The 21841-nt window shown below is 37.4% G+C and overlaps 3 protein-coding genes across 3 annotated transcripts in view; all 3 read right to left on the reverse strand.

Annotated features, from left to right (window-relative positions):
• Positions 1-1098: 1098 nt before the first annotated feature.
• Positions 1099-6429, reverse strand: tmem236 (transmembrane protein 236). The gene is made up of 4 exons (XM_015043980.1): positions 6069-6429; positions 4354-4426; positions 2605-2728; positions 1099-1820 (listed from the first exon to the last, which is right to left on the reverse strand). Exons 1-4 carry the CDS (start codon positions 6323-6325, stop codon positions 1195-1197), a joined length of 1080 nt encoding a protein of 359 aa, XP_014899466.1. The 5' UTR covers positions 6326-6429; the 3' UTR covers positions 1099-1194.
• Positions 6430-8524: 2095 nt separating this feature from the next.
• On the reverse strand, positions 8525-17499 carry stam (signal transducing adaptor molecule (SH3 domain and ITAM motif) 1). Its single transcript, XM_015043972.1, has 14 exons — positions 17157-17499; positions 15659-15743; positions 15252-15327; positions 14901-14996; positions 14639-14785; positions 14419-14509; positions 14050-14245; positions 13694-13788; positions 12287-12375; positions 12036-12123; positions 11874-11928; positions 11463-11616; positions 11162-11283; positions 8525-10142 (listed from the first exon to the last, which is right to left on the reverse strand). The coding sequence occupies exons 1-14, from the start codon at positions 17194-17196 to the stop codon at positions 9938-9940; spliced, it is 1539 nt and encodes a 512-aa protein (XP_014899458.1). The 5' UTR covers positions 17197-17499; the 3' UTR covers positions 8525-9937.
• Positions 17500-18908: 1409 nt separating this feature from the next.
• Positions 18909-21841, reverse strand: part of colec12 (collectin sub-family member 12) — a 41071-nt gene continuing 38138 nt past the window's right edge. The window contains exons 6-10 of the mRNA XM_015043973.1: positions 20985-21545; positions 20720-20862; positions 20526-20632; positions 20299-20441; positions 18909-19924 (exon numbers count right to left, since the gene is read on the reverse strand). Of these exons, the coding sequence (XP_014899459.1) occupies positions 19905-19924; positions 20299-20441; positions 20526-20632; positions 20720-20862; positions 20985-21545 (974 nt within the window). The 3' untranslated portion in view covers positions 18909-19904. The remainder of the gene's footprint in view (positions 19925-20298; positions 20442-20525; positions 20633-20719; positions 20863-20984; positions 21546-21841) is intronic.

The following is a 21841-nucleotide window of genomic DNA, read 5'->3' on the forward strand; positions in this document are numbered from 1 at the left end:
ATGATTGTATGTTTTTCTTTGTCAGCTGAAACTAATCTATCACAGGGACAAAGACCATATGAATGTGTAATTCTGTTTAATGTGTCCTGGTAGGGGTGCAGTATAGTTACTGCATTGTGTCGGTGCAGCCACTATGGATGTCTGCACTGATACAAATTCAAACATTCAGCAGAAAACAAAAGCAAAAACAATTAAAATCTAAAATATCTTCAAAGCACAGGCAACACTAAAAATATATTTTTGAATTGATTTGCTTCATGTTTCACATTGTTTTCATAAAACCTTGATTCATGTTCTCCCAGAACTCAAGACTAACTGCACCTCATCCTCCTTTAGTCTTAAGTTTTGGTCATGTTAACTAAATGCGCTCGACTCACTTCACTCCTGATTCCACTGCAATAATTTATTCAGTTAATGTTTTGAAGGTTTTCTATTACCTCTGTTTATGTTATTTTGGATAGGTTTTGTTCTTTAAAGATTTTGGAATCATGTTTTCATTCAACTAAAACTCAAGCAATATCATTACAGACCTTTTTGAATTTTAGGGTTTTTTAACAAAAATATTCTTGAGTTAAGCCTGCTAATAGATAATTTCTCTGAAAAGCACCTCACTTATTTAGTTGTATAAATCTAAACATTTTCACTTGTGTATTTTTCTCTATCAATAAATATGTAACTTTAAAACTTTTTTTATTACTTTCTGTGTTTACAGATGTAGAGATTTTAAAGAATAAATGTAGCAAGAAAACAAGTTCAGAAATAAAATAAATATGTACAGTATTTTCCAAAGAACAAATGGCAAAAACTCTATGTGTGAAGTTATTGGATATCTACCCCATTATGTTCTTTTACTTAGCAGTTATGCACCATATTTAGGCCTGTCAGGTAAAATCTGAATTCAATACAGTCGAGTTTGATTTAATTTAACTGTAATGTGACCAAATGTGAAAAAGGCTCAAGAGGTATCAATACTTTTTCAAGGAAATGTATAGATTTAAGGAAAGGCAGACATGTTTTTTTTTTACATGTTCTTGACATAAAAACACTCATACCCAGTGTGTATGACTGTATATCTATATATATATATATATATATATATATATATATATCTCATTAGGTTAATAATTGCACAAATGGTGTTTCAGTAGGAGTCCATGGTGCTACTCTTCAAAGCCAACAGTTCAAACATCCTCCTCAGAACAGGCGGTGTCTTTTAAATATCCTCAGCTTGGTCATCCATGTGAAATAGATAAAAGTTAAGCTTACCAGGACATTTTTCAGAGGATATAACAAAGGTGTTACAAAACCAAACACAATAATCAGTGCAACTCGAATAATGAAGAAAGGAAGATCCTGCAGCACAGCTCCAGCAAGCGGCAGCAAGAAGCTGTGGGGAGCAATGATCATGCGGAGACAAGAAAGGAAAGCCAGGATGTAGACTGGGAACACCCACGCTGAGTAGAAAATGACTGGCTCCCCGGAAACTCGCACCAACTCCACTGTGTCCATCCAGAACAAGAAACACTCCACAAATACCTCTGCCCTTCCATCTTTCCTCCACAGGAAGCTTAGGGGACCTGAGTAAGGCATCAGTCGTGGGGTGGAAGAGTACAGGTACGAAGCGTTTGGTCGTGTGCTGTGAGGGGACCCGGTGACATCCTGCCTTTTGTTGGCTGTGCTGCCATTTCTGGCCTCTGTCTGGCCTCGGGTCACACTGTTCTGGCCCTCATCAGCTGGCAGCTGGCCTGAAACACTGGTCACATGTGTCAGGTGGGTCAGGACAGGTCTTGACATGTCGTAGTCAGAATCCATAATATTAGCTGCAAATGACAAGACTTGATGTTATACAAGCTTAACAATGCATTGTTATGTTTAAAGTTTGGCATGCAACATTAAGAGAACACTGAAACTGGAAGGCAACAACAGATAATGAGGACAAAAGAAATGTCTTGCCTTTCTTTCAGAAAATACAAGATTATATGGCTTTGTAGACTCATATTGCTGTGGTGTTATTGGCATAGACGTGTATTTTATTTTATTTTTTTCAAGCTTTCCTATCTTACCATGTTTACTGGGATAATGAAAACATGTTGGAGTTTAAACATGAGAAACAAAAGATGATTATGTGAACACCAAGACCATTCACCATCCTTAAAGTGTGCGAGTTACCATTAAAGCCAAGTTCTGTGTATGCTGGGATCAAGTGCGTAGAATTCAAGTTGTTCTGCTGCTTTAGGATTAAGTGTGTTTGTTTTTCAGAAAAGTCCCGCAATGCCCTCTTTTGTTTCATACCTGAAAGTCCACTAACCATCTGGGAATATAATGGATTGCTCTTAGTGTGCCTCGAAAGTGGACAGATGAATATTTGCAAAATTTATTGACAAAGTAAAGTAATGTTGTCACTTCTGCTTTGAGTTTCAAGTATTCAACATACCACAAGATAAGGGAACTGTCAGGATTTGTGAGATTAAGTAATGTTAGTTATGGGGAACCGCTACAATGTTGGAGTTGTATATTGTCAATTCTGGAGCAGAGGCAGCACATTACAGATAAAGAACTGAGTTGAACTCATAAAAAAAATAATCTTCTAAGTTGAAAGCTTACCTTTACCCATGAGGTTGTGAGGCCGTAACCTCTCTATGACATCCACACAAACCAGGGAGAAAAGAACCAAGGAAACAGGCAGCTCTGTGAAATGGTCGAGTCTTTGTTGCTTGTCCAGCTGGACCTACAGTTCAATATCAGAAAAATGGATGTTAACATCTTCCCCCATGGAAGTTCTCAGATAATTTTTTAAAAGTGAATTTGCAAGAGAAATGTGATTTACAGTAGATTTCTTTTATATAAAAATGGCAAAGCAATTTGTGATTACACTGTCACTTTGATTCCAATTTCCTTATTTAGTGGGAATATAAATCTGTGAAAATAAGCTTTGAGTAAGCTACTGCTTTTAAATCCAACTTTCGCATCATGAATAAAATAAAGTAGTCATTTCCTGGATGACTAACACTGCATCACATGGGGAAGAAGCATGATAGGGTGTTCTTTACAAGACTGTCACTCCATTAAAGTTTGCATATATTTGCTTGTCTCATGGACTCATGATGGTATTTAAGCCAGATTCTGGTGTGGACTTAGATAAAGCCACTGTAACACCTTTTGGTAGCCACTCTGTTGTAGATTTAGTGTTTGGAATCATTGTCTGGTTCGAGACATAACTCCAGTCAATCTCTAACCAGTGGATAGAGAGCCTCATGAGTTACTCTGTAATACAATGGAGAGCTAATACAATGTGAGTGTTGTTAGTTTCTTTTCCTCCACTTAGTAATATGCTTAAATCCAGCTGGTCGTCTCGTCTGATCTGAGTTCCAGACAGTCCAAGCTCGAAATGTCAAAGACAGTAGGTTACCATGATCCATTTATTTTGTTTGTCCATCTCAGGATGTTGAGTGCCATTAAAATTTGAGTTAATGGCAAACCTGTTTTTCTTTACTGTCTGTTACTCAGTATCTATTATGGACCACATAGTCTTGTGACATTTCACTGCCTTGGTTTGACTTGCAATGGTGACAAAGTCCTGCTCACTACCAGAAGAGATAAAAGTGGTCAAATACATCTGGACTTAAGAGGGAACATTAAGTCAATTCTCACTTCTGAGTGTTTACAATTCAGGGGCAAAAAAGTGATCCGTTGTGTTTGGTGTATCCAAACTTCCTGACTAGTCATTGTGATGTTTCGATCAGTTGTCAGTTTATTCATTAAACATTATACTTGAACAAACATATGAGCAGAAAAAGTTAGCTTTCATCAGCTATTATGCTAAGACTTTTCTACAGTCTTCAGAGAAGGCTACTGTCGCTTTGACATTCACTTTAGTATTCAAAACTATATTTTTAAAAAATATAAAATGTGGGCTGTGAAATCATATGAGAAATGTTCTGAATTTTAGTGATTAAGTTTCATTTAACTCAATAAGTTGCATAAGTTGCAAAAGAAATCTACAATAACGCTTCGGCACACTGTAAATCTTGCAAATGTAAATATACAAGCTAAATCTGTCGTCTGTCATATATCTTAATGTGTTTTTAATGATGGACCAAGAAGAGTAGCATGGGGGTCCTAAACAATAAACAATAAAATCGGTGCCTAAGCATGCCATATTGACAATAACTGCTCTAAGTATTCAAGATCTTGTTTTCTCATCCACAAAGGGGGTTGCAATGTGGGTTTGCACCTCAAATAGGCTGTTTAAAGAAAATATGAGCCTCTTCAAGGACCCAGCTGGCATGTGACAGAACAACACATCGACAGGTGCATCACAGAGACAACAGTGATCAGTCTTGAGGGAATTACCTTGGAACTGGCTATTATAATGGCAAAACATGGCAGCGTTGACAGCAGAAGGTATGCCAGTGCTGTTGGTCTCCTGAAAAGTGAATAAGGTTTATGTTGTCATTGAAGTATGAGAAATGTTTCGTAATGCCATTTGATCACATAGCACATTCATGCACTGTCTTCTGGTCATTATCAGCGTAGGAATGGTTATATGTCCCTTCGTAATGTTGGGGGAAAATAAACTCAAGCAATAAAATCCATCAATGCATATCTTAAAGAGCCTTTATGCGGACAATAAAACTGTTATACTTCACATTCACAGGATTTTTAGGGAAACGTACATTAAGAGCTGAATGGAAGTGATTTGACTTCCAAGTATTGCTACTCCTTGGGTTTTTATTTTTTAGAAAACATTTAATCACACTGCCACTATTCTCTTCAACACATATTACTGAACTTTCCCGGAATAGAAAAACACAATAATTGTGAACCAGTAATTGTAAAATGGAAAATATGTAAATGTATCCAAACATTTTTTCAGTACTGTTTTGTTCAGGCTGTCTTTCTAAAATGTCTGTATTTTTCTCCATCCATCATCTCATCAACTGACCAACAATTCTGTCGATGCAGGCGTAAAGCATCCCCACAGCATATTGCTGCCACCACCATGTTTCACAGTATAATTGGGGTTTTCAGGATTATGTGCAGTGTTAGAGTTCAGTATTCTCCATTTATGCCAAGAAGTTACATTTTGATCTCATCTGACCACAGCACCTTTAGTATATTTGCTGTTTTCCCTACACTTGGTGCATATTGCAAACATTTTTATTCTTTTTTGCCATTAGAGGCACATTTGAGGGGAGCGGAGGCAAAACAATCCTGAGAACTGATTCGCCAACCTGAGCAGAGGATTCCTGCAGGTTATCCAAAGTTACCAGGGATTTCTTTGTTGCTTCTCTAGCTGATGAACATTTTTTTTATTTAAGTGGCTGTTTCTCCCGTGTTTTTCCTTGGTCTTTGTGATGTTTTCTGTCCAATAATGTTCTCTAAACCGCTGGGGCCTCCACAGAACGGCTGTGTTTTTCCTAAAAATCACAACTCTATTTATAAATAAAATGACTTCTGGAGGGGATTGAATGCAAATGCATGAATTTGTATCATTATAATAGGTTTAGTTAGGGAAATGTGCGAAATTATGCTTTTCTTTTCACTTCAGTATGTTGTATGTTCTACTTTATAGAGGACTGTCCCATAAAATAACATACATTTAGGTTTGTTGTTGCAGTGCAAAAAATGTAAAAATGTTCAAGAAGTTTAAATATTTGTACATGCAATATGCTCTCAGCCACTCTTGATGCAATTAATAAAACAGATTTCTGAATTAGTCACAATAGATTTTCATTCCTCCACTGCTTAAAGCCCCGTCTTTATAAAATATTCAGGTTTATGTACACTTTTAGAAAAATAGAAATACTTGAACTGATTCTATTCAACACTTTTAAAAAATCAAGTGGCAGCAATAACCTACAGGGATCGTTCTGCATCACACTTTACCTTTTGAGCTGATTATTTTTGTAATACTCAACAAAGGACACCAATTTATTCCCCCGGGAATTCAACTCATTTTTTTTTTGCAGGGTTATTACTTTAGTTTAAGCCTCAAATGTCCCTGATAATCTCAGATTCATTTCAGTCCTCACTAAGACAACTGAAGACAAATAATTGTAACTCACCACTGCGTGATCTCCGAGATGAATCTCCGCTTCTTCAGGATCACGTATTTGAGAGGAACCCACACCAGCAAGGTCGCAGAGGTCACATAGGCAATAGAAGCCGCCACCACGAGCCAGTAAGCAGTCACATCCTGCCCTTTCACGTCTCTTATAAGCCTGGCAAATCTCTCCATAACTACGAAGACGGGGACGATGAGAGCCGCGAACTGCAGCACCTCGTACACGATGAGCTTGACCGTCTTCCCTGAGGGCATCATCCCTGAACGCTGGTGGCTACTTGGAAATCGGAGCTTCAGACTTTGACAATCATCTCCCTCAGAATGTCCCTGCGGGAACGTTGAACTCTGCTCACTGCTTACACTGCACTGGAGCTTGTATTGTTTTACTGCCTGCCTAATGAGCTGGTCACATTCATCCTTTTACAACTACAAAAACAGAAGCAATCACCATCTCATAACTTCAAGAAGAAACTGCACAGTGCTTGACAAATGCAAAAGTTCTATAAAAAGTACGGTTACACTAAGATCAGGCATGCTCCAACTTTCTTTACAGATAAATGAATTAAAACTTGGTCATATTGCTCTATTTGTTTATGTTAGAGGAGCAAAAAAAGAATTGAAAACAAAAAGCAACATTTCCCAAAAAGCCTCTGTTTCAAAGGTCAGGGCAGATTCATATTTTCCTATATCAACAGCTAAAACTACGTCTCCATCTAGTGGCAATGAAAAGACAGCTGCTGCAACTGGAAAAGATTTGATCAAAACACAAACCTAATATCGGTAACATTTTAATGTAACCATGTCTGTACACATATTGTTGCAGATACAAAGTTGTAATGTTCACATCAAGCTTAAATGAGCTTAAATATGCATATTTTTGGAGCGTTGCTGCAACCTAATGATGGAAGGAAACCCAGGGCAGCTAGCACTGTGCAAACATCAAAAGCTTTACTGAAAACTCATTTAATCATGAAATCATTACTGCAAAAATTATTCCTCTAATTTATGAATATGAAAAAAGGGAGAAAAAAAAATCACACATTACTCTGTACACTTGGCCTGGTTTTATTGTGAATACCAATTATTAGGTATGGTTAAAAGAATACATAGAAACAGCAGAGTACAAGTTTGGGCAGAACCTTTACAATAACGTTGAGATTAAACTCAAAAACAGGCAGCATCTCAATCCTGTACAAAAAAGAAAAAAAAAAAAAGTTACATCAGGGCTGCAGTCCAACGCTGCGGTGCAATGAAATGCTTCGTTCGGATGACGTATGACAACAAACTGGCACCTCTCCTTGTCCCAGAACAGCTGCTATGGTTGAACACGACCAATTTGACTCATTTAGTTTGTCTCGACTACATTAATATTTAAATAAAATTCTCCAAAATAGTGTCTGAGTACCAAGTCTAAATTAAAAGTTGTTTTGCATTCTTAAGGTGGCATGTGGATGGCAAGACATTTACACATTTGAAACAAGATATCCAAGGAGAAAATGAAATCAGAAAAGTTTGTCCAGAGTACAGAAACTTGTCCCCACTCTAAAGTTTACTTCAGCATTCGCACTTCAAATTTCCTTCACAAAGCATAGTTAAACATAAAACAACTTTAGTTTTCCATTTTATTAGCTCGTTGAAAATCTGATTTTCCAACCATCATATCCTTCTCAAAGACTTGCTACATGTAGAAGTCATATAAATTATTCAGGACTAAGAACACACTAAATGCATCATCTAATGTTGGGTGAGAGTTAGCAACTAAACATCTTCAACTAATGCCTCTTCATCGGATGAAACGTCCCTTATAAGTCGGAGAGAAAAAAAAAAAAAATCACAGAAAACACATGTGGGCTCGAGTTTAGTCAGTTCTAACGTCGCCATTAAACCTACAGTACAATAAGAGAAACGCCCAGGTTCTCGTCTGAAATATACAACTAAGTTAGGCAGAACATCGCACATTCCACTCTATTCTCTGAATACATACATCCTGCAATACTTCATTAAAAATATCATCATAATAATTAAACATAAATTAGAAAGCACTACAAAAAAAACAAACAAAAAAAACAAAACAATGGCAAACGAGGTGTTTACAAAAAAAAAAAAAAAAAAAAAAAAAATAGGGGGGCCCAGAGTTTTTCCCCGTTGTAACCAAGTTGGTGGTGCACGCCTGTTAGCACAGCCCTGATGGACACAGAGGACTGCAACCCTCTGAGAAAGGATGCAAAGCTGCTTGAATTGAAAAGGAAAATGGGCATGTAGGGATGGCTAATACACCTTTAATTCACCAGGTACATGCAAAAACGGCAGAATTTAATTTTATGTCTGGGAGAGCTGTGCCAACATACAGCCAACTGCACGGGGTCTATTTTAATACAGTATATACAAATGTCATGTGCATGCTTCCGCTGTCCTTGTTTTCTTTCCCTCCAGAAATCAAGGTGGCTTCAGTGTTCAGTACTTCTTAAAGTTGAGAACAATTGTAAAAGATAAGCAGGAGAACTACAAGGTACATTTTCAGCTTAATGTTTTGATGTAAATAAAAAAGTAGAAAAAAAAAAAAAAAGAAGAAGAAAAAAATACTATTTTCGTGGCAAGACCGGGGCTGGAATCGGCTGTAGTGGATGAGATCACCGTGGCAACCCCGAATGTGTCTCAGTGTTAGTGTTTTAAAGTCTGCATATGTAGGCCTGTTACTAGTGTTGTCAAAGAACTGCTGTGGATTTCATGCGTTATGTGGATTATCTAAATGTTTTATACAGCAGGTGCAGTTACACTTGTTTACTCTAATCGGTAAAAACTTGTTTCGTTTACAAAAACCTCACATTGTTTAGAAATACAGGACAAATTCTAATAATCACGGGTGAATCTCAAAATTATGTTTTAGGTGTTTGTTTCTGCTCATCCACTCGAATTCTCATTAAAGAGTTTGAGTGGAAAGTTTAGTGGAAGGAAAAACTGGAGCAGAAAAAGGGAAAATGGCAACAGTGAGAACACAGGACTTGTGAACCCAAGTTCCTTCAGCATTTTGGGTGTATCCAATTTTCCTTTTTTTTTTTGTTTTAAATGAATTTTAAGTTATATTCTAAGTTTGTGACATGTTGAATTTTTAAGCCACAATCATCAAAATTTACTGAAATAAATGTCTAAAATTTATCACTCTGTGAATAACAAATTTATTCAGATCCACCTATTTTGATTTTACTGTTAAGCTATCATAATCTCTAAGTGCAAGATGTGTCTACATGTCCGGATAGTTGCAATTATATTTAGAAATTGAATAGATTTGAAAATTAAGAATTCAAATTATGTTTTTTTTTGTTTGCAAAATTATTTAAAAACGGGTCTATAAGAGCCTTTTTAATTGGTCTTTATGTATTTTTTTTTAAAACAAACAAAGTAACAATAATGTATTTCCATAAATCTTTAAATCAAGCATTACTTAATTATTTATTGTCAGATTTTGTACATAAAAAGTGGATTTCATTCTGGCCGGGTTTAAATTAGGTGCTTAGAATTACACCGTGAACAAAACATAAACCAGTCCAACTAACAGCAGCTGAGGAGGTAAAAATGTGCAAAGATGATCAAAGAAAAGAATTATGCATACCTTCAAACTTACATACTTGTCAGCTCAAATCAAAACCTTATGAATACCTCATGACCAGCAGAAAGAAGTAACTGTATTCTCACATGTACATTTGCCAAATAAAACACAAGGTGAACCAAACGCCAGTGTTTGCCTGATCCGATTCAAATTTTCAAACCTGCTGCTCCTCCTTAATGGGAACAACAACGAACTACTTCTTACTGCGGGGTGACAATGTGTGTTTGTTTATCCAATCTGTAAGGGGGAGAAGGAGGGGGGGCCTATAGCAAGGCTTTCTCTGAGTAAGGGGCCTGTGGGACGTCTGAGGGAGGCGCTATGCTTGTGCCAGAGGGGGCGCTGTAGTTTCCAGGAGCTGTGCACGGTGCAGCACTGGCTGGGTTTGGGTAGGACTGAATGTCTGCTGGAGCCATAGCACCAGGCGCTGCGGCGTAGATCGGTGGCTGGCCCATGTACATGTGGACATCACTGTGTTGAGAGAAGAAAAAAAAAAATAAATGATATTGAGGTGGAACGTTTGAGCCATCCTAGTTTCAATTTGAGTTTACTACAAAAGGAGGTCACAAAGTAACAACAGAACTGGTTTTGAGTTATGAAGTTATTTAGTTGGTGTCAACATTATTACATTTTATTGAGAGCTTCTGGGGCTTTAAATGACTCGGCTCACCAACACATATCTGATTTATTGGTCTATTAGGTGCTTTCAGCCACTGGCTTCAACAGATTGGAGTTCTGGTGGCTGAACCCTGATTATGATTTGTGACATGATCTGAACATTTTTGGAACTGCCATCTTTTTTTGTCTATTCAGCTTGTTTAATGTCTGTATTTATGTTCTTGTAGATGTTTTGAAATATTACAAAAAATAAGACTTCATAAATTAAGTTATTCTCATAAGTCTAATTGTAAATACTGCATAATTTAGAAGTCGTTTCAAATCTGCAGGAAAACAGCCAAATAAGGAGAAGTATGCAAAAACAATAAGAAAAAAGTAAATATTAAAATTATAATGACTTTTGAAGAATCCCAAATTTGCTGTGGGGGCGTTCAAGTCCTTAAAAACAAAACTCACAGGGAAATGTTGAAAACAATAAGATAAACAAGCTTTCAAATACAAATAGCAAAAGTCAGTATAAAAATTTGTATAAAAATCAGCAAAAAGAACACATTCCTAAATTGAAAACAGAAAGTTGGATTCTGCCCATACTTGTGTGCAACAATCTTAACATTTATTACAAAATTAAACACAGAACAGCGACAGTTTAGCAACGTATTTAGAAAAAAATATATACCAAAATTTCTAATCTTCCATTTGACTTTAAGAGTAAAAATCAAACCTCTGTTTGAAAAGTGAGGACACTATAAGAGCGGTACTAACAAAACGCTCAAAAAAAAAAAAAAAGACAAATTGAAAACTACAATCAAAAGAAGAACTTATATTATTATACTTAGTGTATCAAGAAAGAGATTTATGTTTCAGAAACTCACCCGGGAGCTGGCTGACCCGGCATGGGAGCGCCAGCAGGAAGCTGCTCCACAGGAACCGTGTAGCCCTGCACCCCGGTGCCGCTCATGGCATATGAGCCCGACGCCGGCTGACCAGGGTAGACCTGCGGAGATAGAAACGTCCGCACAGTCCGTACAGTCCATACAGAAACCTTATGAGCAGCACACGTTTTGTAACAATAGTTACTGCCCTTCGTTTGGTTTATAGCAAATAAAGAATCCATCATATTAGTTAAATTCAAAACCTCAACAGCCACGTCCTGTCCTGCAATCAAAACTTTACCTGCTGTGCCGCGCTGGCAGGCTGCTGCATGTAGTACTGCTGGCTCTGCAGCTTGGCATACATGGCGTACACTGGATCTTCGTTCATCAGCTTTGCGTATAGAGACAACGCTTCCATGACCTTTACGTTCAGCTCTGACAGCTCAGAGTGCTTCCTGGCGAAACAAACCAAGAGGGGAAAGCGTTAGCAACCCGTCATTCATTATTAAACTCACACTGGAACTAAATATTTATTAAGCAGAATAAAGCTGCATAGTTTGGAGATAGATTAGAAGGGACAAAAAAAAAAAAAAAAAAAAAGTATTGAACTCTACAACGTGGTCATTCATATGAGGATGCAAAACAAAACAACAACAAAAAAAAAATCCATGACTATTTATATAAATGTGGCATAGAGAAGGCAACATCATACCTGTCTATGTCCTCCAACTTCTGGTCAATCAGAGGTCCCATTTGGTTACATGCACCTGAGGAAAAACAAAAATAAAGGTTATGCGTTTCCTCTCTGGTAAACAATGAACAATTTTAACTTCATTCTAAACCACTGATTTAATTTATGATAAGTTTTGTCTACCTTCTAGCTGGAGCAACTCCACGCTGTCCGACTGGTTGTCTGTAGGATCTGCACTTTGGATCATCTGGAGCAGCTGATCCATTTTGTCCTAAAAAAAAAACGTCACAAGCTCATGTAAAAAGTTGAATCTACACAATCCTTATGAAAACTGGGAAATTTAGTAACGCCACTCATGTTAGTGTTAGCGAGTAACAACTTTGAAATGTCACAGTAAAGCTCTTTACTGACGCAAGTCACAGAAGGGAACTCACCTCGTCTATGTACACAGGCTCCTGTTCAGGCTCTATTGTCTCCACCTGGATGTCCTCGCTGAACTGTACAGTCTTCTTCTCTGTCTTCACTGCAAATACACAAACAACAGCAAGAGCAACAGTTTAATTTAAGCACTAAACAATTCTTCCGGACTAAAAATCTGCTGTAAGCTTTCGATGCAACCGTCCAATATGTTTTACTTGAATACATGGCTGTTTTCATTTTTGTAGTTTGTTTTACCAGTTGAAAAAACAAAAATAATTGAGTTTTTTCATTTACTTATGACTCCGACTTTTGTTTTCATTTGCTATAAAAATACATGAATATGAAGTACCACTACCAAAACACGGGCATGGTCTGGTATAGACTGGTCACTCCTATCAAGGTTCTGGCTTCAAAGCAGCTAAAATTAGTCATTACCCCATTAAGGAGGATAAAGCAACAAAAAACTGTCTGCCAGCTGCTTATTACTAACTGACAGCACTCAAATCAAGGCGCTATATTTTAAAACTTGTCTGTAAGTTTTTATAGCAAGTATTTTAAGCAGCTGACTGAAACATAGTTGCATAAGAAAACAAGGTTTTCTTCTTAAGTCTACATCACAGACTGAAAACAATAAATGAATGTTTTGGCTAGCACTTAGAACTGTAATAGTAAGAAATGTTTCAGCTCAGCAGCAGCTAGAGTAGTTGTTTTTCGGTTTAAAATACCAGCATTTTGATCATATCAAATGATTTATTTCTAATTTTTGCATAAATACAACGTAATAGCTTTGTGTTCATCATACTGGTTAATGTTATATGTGATTTTTATTTTTAAAAACAAGGAACCAAAGTCAAAAGTCCAACAAGAGTAGCTGAAACAAGTGACATTTTTCAATTCTACCATGTTATATGATCAACCTCCTTTCTGTAGGCTTGAGTCAGACAATTTATCCTAGTGAGATTACAGCACAGCTTATCGAAATCATTTTCAGACAACGCACAAACTAAATCTGCTGACATTTTCGCAGGAAATCATCAAGAATATAAACAACTCATGGAAAAGACACGGCGATGTTCTGAAGAGAACGAATGGAGGAGGAGAGAAGGCGCCAATTGTGCGAGCATACAAATGAATTGCACAATGAAGCTGTGTGCTAAGTGGGAGCTGTAGCCAAACGCTCCACACACTTTGTTTATGACTACATGAACACATAGAGGGATGCCGTTTAATGCGTGACTGGACCAACCATCAGGCACTGGAGTCTTATTTATTTATCTTATTTTAGTTGCTTCACTTGTCTACAAGTGCTAAAGTTTCTTTCACTCCAAGATCCATAACGCTGGGTTACTATGACTGAATATAATGAATAGAAAAAGAATGAGTGATTTCTGAAGAAATGCTTTGCTGATCGTAATACTCACTCATCTCAGGTTCTGCAGTGAGATCGGCAGTGACAAAGTTCGAAGGGAACAAGCCGACTCCCTGGTATGTTTCCCCTTTCCACCAGTTGGGGTCACTAAAAACACAACAACTATTTAAGGATCATCGCTACAAGGATCATGGTGAATGACCAGTTTATTTAAACAAAACAAAAATAATAAATATGACAAGCCACATAAAACACACAATCTCCTTAGTTAGAATTTACATTGGCCTTTGAAGAGAAATTTAAATTTGTCAACTGTCTTTCACCACAAGACAAAAAGAAAAAAAAAATAAAAAAAACATGCAACTCCAGAAATGTCAACTTTCAGACTACTTGTGGGATGAAGTTCACCTGTCGTCCAGGATGGTAATGATTTCTCCGGACTTAAAAGTGAGCTCATTGTCCTCCGCAGCCTCGAAGTCGTAGATGGCGCGGACTTTTCTGCCGTCGGACTTGTGTGTGGAGAGCAGGCTGGACGTGCTCGGGTAAAGGCTCGACAGGGACGTCTGCGGTTGCTGTCGCTGCTCCTTTAGCGACAGCTCGATAGCTGCAGACAAGGAGAAAATGCACTTTGTGATTTTTTAAATTCATCAGGATGAAGCAAATTTGCAAAAGTACACATCTGATAAACGTTTTTAAACTCTTTTCTGTTTATTTAAGATTTCCTGTGGTGGTTTGATCATCAGAGGAAAAAGCTGTAATTCGCTGTGGCCATTTTACCTTTGGCCAGATCTTCTTCCTCCTTTTTGTTTGTGGTGGTGGAGGGATCCTTTGCCACCAATGCTGGGCTTGCTTTTGCTTGCTCTGCAGCCTGGGAGAAGATGATCACACATCAGATGACTGAATCATTTTTTTAGCATGCGCACATTGGATCCACTGGCACTGAAGGCACTATGAAGACTAAATGTCACATGACTCAATGCACTGGCAGCAGACCTACCTGGGAGCCCACCGCTGGGAAGGTGACCCCTTGCTCGCGTAGATTCTTGATCATCGCAGAGATCAGGCTGAGCTGCGGATCATTGCGGAAGTCCTCTGCCCACTCCACCATCAGCGCCTTCAGCTTTTCGCACACTTTTGGGTGACCCTAGGTGCAACCAAATTAGAAAGAAAAAAAAACAAACAAAAAACATACAAGAAATGACCACAAGTACACTATGTTTTTGACTTGACATTTTGCAAAACTAAAATTGACCACGCACCTTATTTAAGACGTTGCTGACTTCACTGGCGAACTCTCTAGAGCAAACCTCCAAGTGGAAGATTTTACCACAATTAGAAACACAAGCGCCCAGAAGCTGTGTGGACAACGACAACAGGAAGCAACGATCAAAGAGCTGCAAATCTGAATTCAGACATGACTAAAATAAATCCTGCATTTCAGTGATTTCCAAAAAACACACCGGGGTTGGGCAAAAGGATCTTAGGTGGGGTTGAAGTCACAAGACTTTTGCAGCATCTATCCATTTGTCACTATCTGTTTAGCAATATTTGTCCTTAGCAAATACTTAGAACTTGTGCAAAACACGGCTGTTTGTTTACAGTCTACTTACAGTCAATGCCTGCATGGCTACGTGGGGATCCTTGTGGTTCACTCTTCTCATTATTGAGCGGAGACATTCTTTTGGCCTAAAAGACAAGAGCAGAACTCAGGTGTCTGAAGAAATAAACAGAACATTTACAGAAGTATTTACAACCCTTCAGCTTTTCTGCATTTTGTCATGTCACAACCACAATCCACACCACACTTCTGGGAATTTATTTGCAAAACCAAACCCTTGTATTCACAGTTTTTATTGTATTTTTGTTTTTCACATAACATTTCAACAACATACACCCAAGTTTGTAGTTTTTGTCATCATAAAACACTGCATGTGAGCTCAAAAAACGGTGGAAATAAAAAAAAAAAACAAAAAAAAAAAACAGTGTTCTACTTCAAAATAAGGAAGATTAAGTTTACCCAGTGCGTGACTGCCCTATCTTATCACATATGTCCAGAATGAGGCCCCAGTCCTCAGCTGTGTTCATCTCACTGGTTGCTTTCTCTGCAGGGAAGATACATAGCATGCAATGTAAGCAGAAATCCAACAGATCACAACATTATTATTATATTTTTTTACATTTCATAGAAGAAGGTATGAAAGAGAGGCTTTGTTAAAAAATATATAAATAAGATTAAAAAAAAATTATTTGCAAGTGGTGTGTCTAGTTTCTATTTATATGATCATAGATTGGTGTAAACAAATTTCTGCTTCTAACTTGTCTGTGAACTAAACAAATGGGTCTATTGTACAAAACTGCAAATGAGCACAATCATGAAATGGAAGTCTAACAGCATAACAGAAAACATTTTAATCTCAGATGCAACATATCAACAAATCATATGCAAACATCAGAAGAAATTTTAAAGTCTGCCACATGTAAAAGTATTTCATAATAAACTGGATCTTTGCATGTATAGCAGGAGCTCGAGGCATTAGGTTACGTTTGCAGCAAGCCTGTATATTTTAAAAGAATGACGTTTTAACTTAAACGGAGAAATAAAACTATTGCCACTGGTATGCGTTTGTTTTTCTTTATGGTTTCTTTTATAAGAAAATTAATTGATACAATTGGCAAGAACAGAATGGTCATAAACATATGAAGTGTAGCTTCCTTGACAAAATTAAACATTTTGAAAAAGAAAACAATTAGTGTGAGTATCATGACGACTATATTCCAGATTACGTTTCTAATATGGCCCATATATTTAAACTGTTACATGAACAAGAGAGATTATCAGTTATATGATTCACGTCAACCGTTCTATCAGGCTGATCAACTAGCCTGACATAAGGTTATCAATTATTCCTTAAAACATAATCAAAGCTAAGCATAAAGCAAGAAAAAACGACTATAATTTGAAATTATGTTATGACAAACAGCAGGGACTCGATAAAAAAAAAGAAAGAAAGAAATCCTAAAATCCTAATAACAGTATAGCCTAAACAGTAAATGCTGGGTCAGAGATTACATATTAGCCCTGTCTATATGGTGCTGTTTTTCCTGCTCACTGTTTATGCCAATGAAGTGGTTAACCACTCCACACAGAACAAAGAGAGCTGGAGAAATACATCGTAACTTCATGGTTTCAGATAACACCACATCCTATTTCACTTCCACTTTTTGGTTAATTTCGGGCTGGTTAACCCACACGGTGGGATACAGATGATGAGGCAGGAAGCTCATTAGCTGCTGTAGTTAGCTGATGACTGCATCTGATCCCCACTTCTGTTTACATTTACGTTATCACAACATAAATAAGAAACATCTATATACGCATTTGTAATACTTTTTTTTTTTTTTTGTTAAACGAATGTAAGAAATTTTGTTTTAGAAATAGCAAATGATCTGAAAGGCTGCGAAACCCCAAACAAAGCTGTTTGATCCCAGCTACTTATGTTAGCCTGATTACTCACCAACATCTTGGTCAAAGGGGTTGGTCGTGAAGAGAGGCATCGCTAGGGTGTTGACAACAAGATATTTCACCTTCCTTTAAATATTGTTTTTCCCCCTCCTCTTACTTCATCCACAATAAACACATAGTAACAGCAACTACATAGATGTCAAAAGGAGCTAGCTGATTCTTTTCTACACAGTCACTCCTTCTCTCCAGACGGCAACAAGCGAGGCATGCTGGGTAAATGAAGCAGATAGTCTGATAACGAATAAAACTGTGGCACCGACAATAAATCCAGCGCTCAAAGTCAAACACTTATCAGTGTCTAAAGTCCCTTTGAACCAGAAAAAAATTTATCAGAAGATACTAATTTTCTTTGCTGTGGGAAAAAAAAATAAAAAATAAAAAATAAAAATAGCATGTCATCGTCAGGTGACGTTGGTCACATGACGCTTTGTCATGTTTATGTTTAAATGAAACTGATTGCAAATAACTTTACAGTACGGATTATAGGTGCATTCTAAAACAAAATAAGCATGAGTGTATGTCAGTTTCAAGAAAAAAAAAAAAGAAAAAACATATCACTAGTTATTTTACACAGCTGTTTAGAAAGGCATTTTTAAGGAGTCAATAAAGCTCACGTATAATATAATCCTGTTTGCATTGTTGATGTCTTGTGAATAATTATTTTATCAGGATAAAACACAAGCTACGGTAAATATGCCCTTGTGTGCGCAAATCATCAAAATGACGCCTTTGTTTTTATTCATTAATCTTTTTCTTTGTATTTACATTCATTCAATTTTAAATTATGTTTATTTTATTTTCTCTTTATTATAAACATATATGTTTACAGTACATAAATTCCTCCTTTAAATCGTGTTTATTGTGTATGCACAGCTGAAGTCATTGAGAGGCATGTGACAACATGCCATGCATTTCAGAAATAGACTTGAAAGACATTTTTGAAGAAAAACAGAGAAGAGTGCGATGGCCAGATTTTATTGTCATAGAACGCCGAAGCGAAGATCATTTCAAGCAGCCAAAAGAATCCATTTTGTCTGTTTGATGTATTCCAATAAGATGATGATTATTTTATTGTCTTCAGAACTGCTATCTCTCCTTAGTGTGCTCACAAATTAACCAGATGGAAATCTTAAAACAGGGACAAACAGATTTCAAGTTAAAACTCCAAAGACACATTAGGCCAAACTTAAAAGCGCTGCCACCTATTGTTTCTGTGCTGTTTATTGAGGTGGCAGCAAGAAGGTGGGGTTTTTGCAACTGAAGTGGATAAAAGGTTTGTTAAAAATCTGTCAAAAGTAATTCGTCATTGAGATGCTGTGGTGATACAGGGGTCAAGCACAACCCACTTATGGAGGCCTTAAGTGTTCAGGGACCTTTTAGTTTCCATAAAGAACTGTTTCAGTATCTTCAGGCAGGAACTCTGAGTTGGTACTGAGTACACTAACTGCTTTTTACAGTACAAATATGCCTAAGTGTCAGGTTTATTGGTCACACTAAACTGTCCTGTGATGGCCTAGTCACCTGTCGCAATAATAGTATAGGTACCAGCAGTCCAATAAGGATGAGTGATTATAGAGAATGGATGACTGGATGAATGGAGAGGTAAATGTCTGAAAGGCCTGACAAGTGAGAGTTCTGATACCTTAAATCAAATGGTCTAGATTGGGTTTGTGAAAAATAAGACACTAGTCTAGGCAATATCATTTCATTTAACCTGAAAGAAAAAAAAAAAAAAAAAGCAAAATTCAGTCACTCAACACAGAGCATCTTTACTGTTTTATTGTCTTAAGTGTCTTGGTTGATCATTATTAGCTTGGTGAATTAAAAGAGGGACAATAAAGCATTAAAACAGATTACAAACCACAACTTATTAAGTAATATATGGTACAGTAAAGGCACCTTTTACATCAGCGAGTGGCAATGCAAACACTTGTTTCACCTGCCATACTGTATTTGGCATGTTGGATAAATCTCTTTATACTGGTGTAAACTGAATTTTCGTGTTTTAAGAGCTATGAAATCACTGACAGGTAAGTTTCTAAGTAATGTCAGCCCTAAAACAGCAAAACTGCTCAGTAGTCATGATAATATTTGTGACTGGAACCTAGTAGTTTAAGAACAGTGACATTTACCTGCACTTTACTTGTTTTCCCATACAATATTGGATTGGTTTAGTGAGTAAATGTGAGTGCTTTGCACTGCAAGATTTTATAAGGTACAACATCTTATAAAAAGCTCAGAATCTATGAAGTATTATAAAATAGAAACAGTTTTCACCTTTTCACTCTCCAAAATATGAAAAAAACCCTCTTTTTATTAAAGATTTCCAAGTACAAAATCTGCAAAAATGTTAAGTATAGTAATAATGCAAAAATATCAAACAGTACCAAATTTTATAGAATACTATTTACAGATATACATGAATGGAACTGGCTGCACCAAATCCTAATTTGTTACAGCTTACAGACATAACTACAATCTCATGATATTTCTGTACCAAATCTCAGTTGGTACCGTAGTGGGATATCTTTGCTCCTTCTTGGGTTCCACAGTTTGTTTTAAAGTGCCTTGAAGAAACAACAGGCACTAAAAGTAATTATTTAGAATCATCTTCTAGTCTCCATGATGCCTGACTGAGCCGCCTTTATCCTTCAGTCTTTAAGTTGAGCTCCTTCCTTCACATGACTCTCCTTTTTGATGCACCCTCAGCTTCATGCATAGAGGAAGAAGTAGATGGATGCTATAAAACTGGAACCACCACTATGAAGAGAAAAACATGACATGTAAGGCATATATTTAAAATGTATTTATTTACTGAAAACAATGCTTTCAAAAGTATTTATACCCCTTAAATTTGATCACATTTGACACATTGCAACCACAAACAAACATTTTTGATTGGCTAAAAGTCTGTGCTTAGAAAAAACAACCAGCAAGTCACCATCAACGAGTCCCTTTGAGTGAATCTTTTAACTTAAGTTTAGGCTGCTGCATGACAAAACATGCCAAAGTTTAAGGAGTTTCAATACTTGTGCAAGTGTCAGAGGGAAGCAGATTTTGAATGTCTTAGTTAAAATTTAATAAGGTATAAACACTTTTGAGAGACAGCATTAAGATTTTAAGTAAGTACTGACAATCAGATGAACGTTCACATATGAACCCAATGCGGTCTGTGCAGTAGAAATCGTTCCAGTTAGCATTATGGATAAGACCTGCACAATCCTCTCCATTTACATGACCGTGAGTCCAGTTATCAGGCTGACCAGGTTTCCAGTTTCTGATGAGGACAATGCAAATTTGTTAAACGTATTCATGCCAGTCTGAAGAAATTAAAAAGTAAATTTATGAATTTATAACTCACGTAAAAACCGGTATGGTTCCATCCACCCACTTCCAGACATTTTCTTCTTCCTTGTCAGTAAGACCCAACCAGAAATAGCCCTTTGAAATGGCATTTCTTATGAATTGCTGGTGGAAAAAATAAGAGAGAAAAAAACATTTGATGATTATTTTAAATAATTGGTCGAATTATGTGAAATGTGATTTCATCTCTACCTGTTCTTCATTGTCATTGATTATGAGCATATGGGATGATATGTTTTTACAGAACTTGTTTGCTTCATTAAAGTTGAGTCTCTGGGAACCAGAAGAAAAGTAGTAGCAGCTGTCCCCAAACTTTCTGAACTCAGGAGGACAACCTGGAAAACATAAATATAAGTATTATCAAGTGAAATTAAAACATACGTGGATGCAAACAGTCTCTGTCTGGCAAAAATCTCTGGAAGTAGCAGATAAATTTTTCAATTGACGTGTGACTCACCAGGTGCAGGAGTAGAAGCAGCAGCTGGGGGCTGTCCCTGTGAAGAGTCTTTTGATTTCTCCGTTGGTACTGAGGGCAAAGTCGGTAGGGGAGGTTTGATGACTTGAGGGGCTCTGGTTGGTTTTATATTGACAGAAGACACAGGACCAGGCAAGCCTGGAAGGCCCGGAGGACCAGCAGGGCCAATTGGACCAACAGGCCCACGAGGCCCCTCCAAGCCTGGAGGTCCTGCTGCTCCTCTAAGTCCCTGTGGGCCTTGTGGCCCTGGCAATCCAGGATTTCCATTGGCTCCAGGGTACCCATTTGCTCCAGGGTCACCTTTCTCACCAGGGTTTCCAGGTCTGCCTCCAGAGCCTCTAGACCCTTTAGGTCCTGGAAGCCCCCGAGCACCAGTGGAACCTTTTGGACCTGTGGCACCTGCTGGCCCAGTAGGACCTCGGTCTCCTTTTGGTCCCACCAGGCCTGGCATTCCTTTGTCTCCTTTATCTCCCTTCTGTCCTGTCTGGCCCATCGGCCCTTGGGGACCTTTATCACCTCTGGAGCCTTTTGGACCTGGCGGACCTAAATCAATTAAAAAACAAACAAAAAAAAACAAACTTGTTTGTATTGGGGTTCTATTGGATCTTAATGAAGAAAAGTTCAGTTGTATCTGTACAATTTACACTTCCATGTTTAATGACTTTTAGGGAGAAACAGCTGTGATCAGGATTAGATCATTGTCATTTACACCATGAGGCAATATCACAATCAGTTAAACTTGCTTTCTTTTTTGTCTACAAAAGTTATACCTAAATGTCACAATATCAATGTTGGTTGCCTATATCTAACCTACCATTATTCTAAAAGCAAAATATTTT

This window comes from Poecilia latipinna, unplaced genomic scaffold (assembly GCF_001443285.1).
Source record: "Poecilia latipinna isolate Pla-1442-1.1 unplaced genomic scaffold, P_latipinna-1.0 Scaffold658, whole genome shotgun sequence".
Classification (NCBI taxonomy): domain Eukaryota; kingdom Metazoa; phylum Chordata; class Actinopteri; order Cyprinodontiformes; family Poeciliidae; genus Poecilia; species Poecilia latipinna.

Excerpts from the sequence above, each read along its gene's own strand:
- stam (XM_015043972.1), bottom strand. The coding sequence starts at position 17,196 with ATGCCTCTCTTCACGACCAACCCCTTTGACCAAGATGTTG. Across the intron at positions 14,997-15,251 it reads TAGCCATGCAGGCATTGACT|CTTCTGGGCGCTTGTGTTTC; the intron begins GTAAGTAGACTG and ends TTGTCCACACAG. Across the intron at positions 12,376-13,693 it reads CACTGCAGAACCTGAGATGA|TGAAGACAGAGAAGAAGACT; the intron begins GTGAGTATTACG and ends GTGTATTTGCAG.
- tmem236 (XM_015043980.1), bottom strand. The coding sequence starts at position 6,325 with ATGATGCCCTCAGGGAAGACGGTCAAGCTCATCGTGTACGAGGTGCTG. Across the intron at positions 4,427-6,068 it reads ATCTCGGAGATCACGCAGTG|GAGACCAACAGCACTGGCAT; the intron begins GTGAGTTACAAT and ends TTCACTTTTCAG. Across the intron at positions 2,729-4,353 it reads TTATAATAGCCAGTTCCAAG|GTCCAGCTGGACAAGCAACA; the intron begins GTAATTCCCTCA and ends ATTGAACTGTAG.